A 1093-nucleotide genomic window follows, 5' to 3' on the forward strand; every position below is an offset into this window, starting at 1 on the left:
CACCCGAAGGAAGCACTGATCTATATCGCCACCACCAACACAATGGCCACCCCGCCACATGCAGAGGCCTCCGCGCCATCGCGTATTTACAGACACAGGCAGGTAGAAATTGACAGTGTAGTCACTTTAATTACAACGCATATGTCCTGAATACTCGTTCCTGACAGACAGCATACAAAAATGCGAATGGAACCCACAACAACAAGACAAACTTGTCATCCTGCTTGTTTTCGTTATTCGAACGTTAAAGGTAGCTTAGACAGGCTTCCGGTGCTCTGAAATTGAATCAAGATGTCTGAGGCAGCAGCTGGTGCTGAAGATGGAGGCGCAGAGGTTGCCCGTAACCCAGTAGTCTCTAAGTTTCCTGAAAAACCAGGCATTTCAAGACAGAGTCATCATATGAGGGTAGTGGCTACTTACTTGAAACCCATGACCGATCAGGAACTGGACTGCTTCGAGTTCATTGTGCATCAGAGCGTAATGCGCAGTTGGCATCCGTTCATTTTCCCCGATTATCAGATCCAGCAGTGCACCGTTCTGTAACAGGTACTCGGCCAGATCAAACTGCTTGAACTTCAAAGACAAATACAGTGGGCTTAGACCATTATCGTCCAAAACATTCACCAGTGTCCTAACCTGTTGGGGGGGGAGCAACGGATGAGAAGGCGATAAATAGTTCCTAATGAGCTGTCTTATTCCCAAATGAGCGTGAAGCTCAGCAATGAGCGTGCTAGCAAAAGCTTAATCAGGAACGAAGAAACAAAACGAACAACAACCGATTAGCAGCCTACTATCTGTGTGATAGCAACCGAAAATAACGTGAAAACCGAGTTGCTACTTAACACTTCGCTGGCATGAAGCGCACAGCAAACCGTAAGGCAAAATGATTGAATGATTGAAAGAGTGGTGCTGTAACATTCTTCGGTGCCAACACACGATGCCAACCGAAGGAAACACGAGGGCTGAGCTAGTGCGAGGTTTTACGGGTCTAGAAAGAACAGCAGAGACGGTGAGTTGTGTTTGAGCCAGGAACCTTGATCATTGACCTATTTCGAATAAACAGCTTGCCGTCTCGGCGGGTTAGGTTGGTCAG

General features: G+C 47.2%; 1 protein-coding gene across 1 annotated transcript; it reads right to left on the bottom strand.

The window, feature by feature from the left end:
• Positions 1 to 420: 420 nt before the first annotated feature.
• T265_16036 (hypothetical protein) lies at positions 421 to 636 on the bottom strand (the record flags this gene model as incomplete). The annotated part of the gene is made up of 1 exon (XM_009179524.1): positions 421 to 636. A coding segment is annotated over one exon (216 nt), but the record flags the coding sequence as incomplete, so codon positions are not given.
• Positions 637 to 1093: the final 457 nt, after the last annotated feature.

Source organism: Opisthorchis viverrini (genome assembly GCF_000715545.1).
Source record: "Opisthorchis viverrini unplaced genomic scaffold opera_v5_3566, whole genome shotgun sequence".
Lineage (NCBI taxonomy): Eukaryota > Metazoa > Platyhelminthes > Trematoda > Opisthorchiida > Opisthorchiidae > Opisthorchis > Opisthorchis viverrini.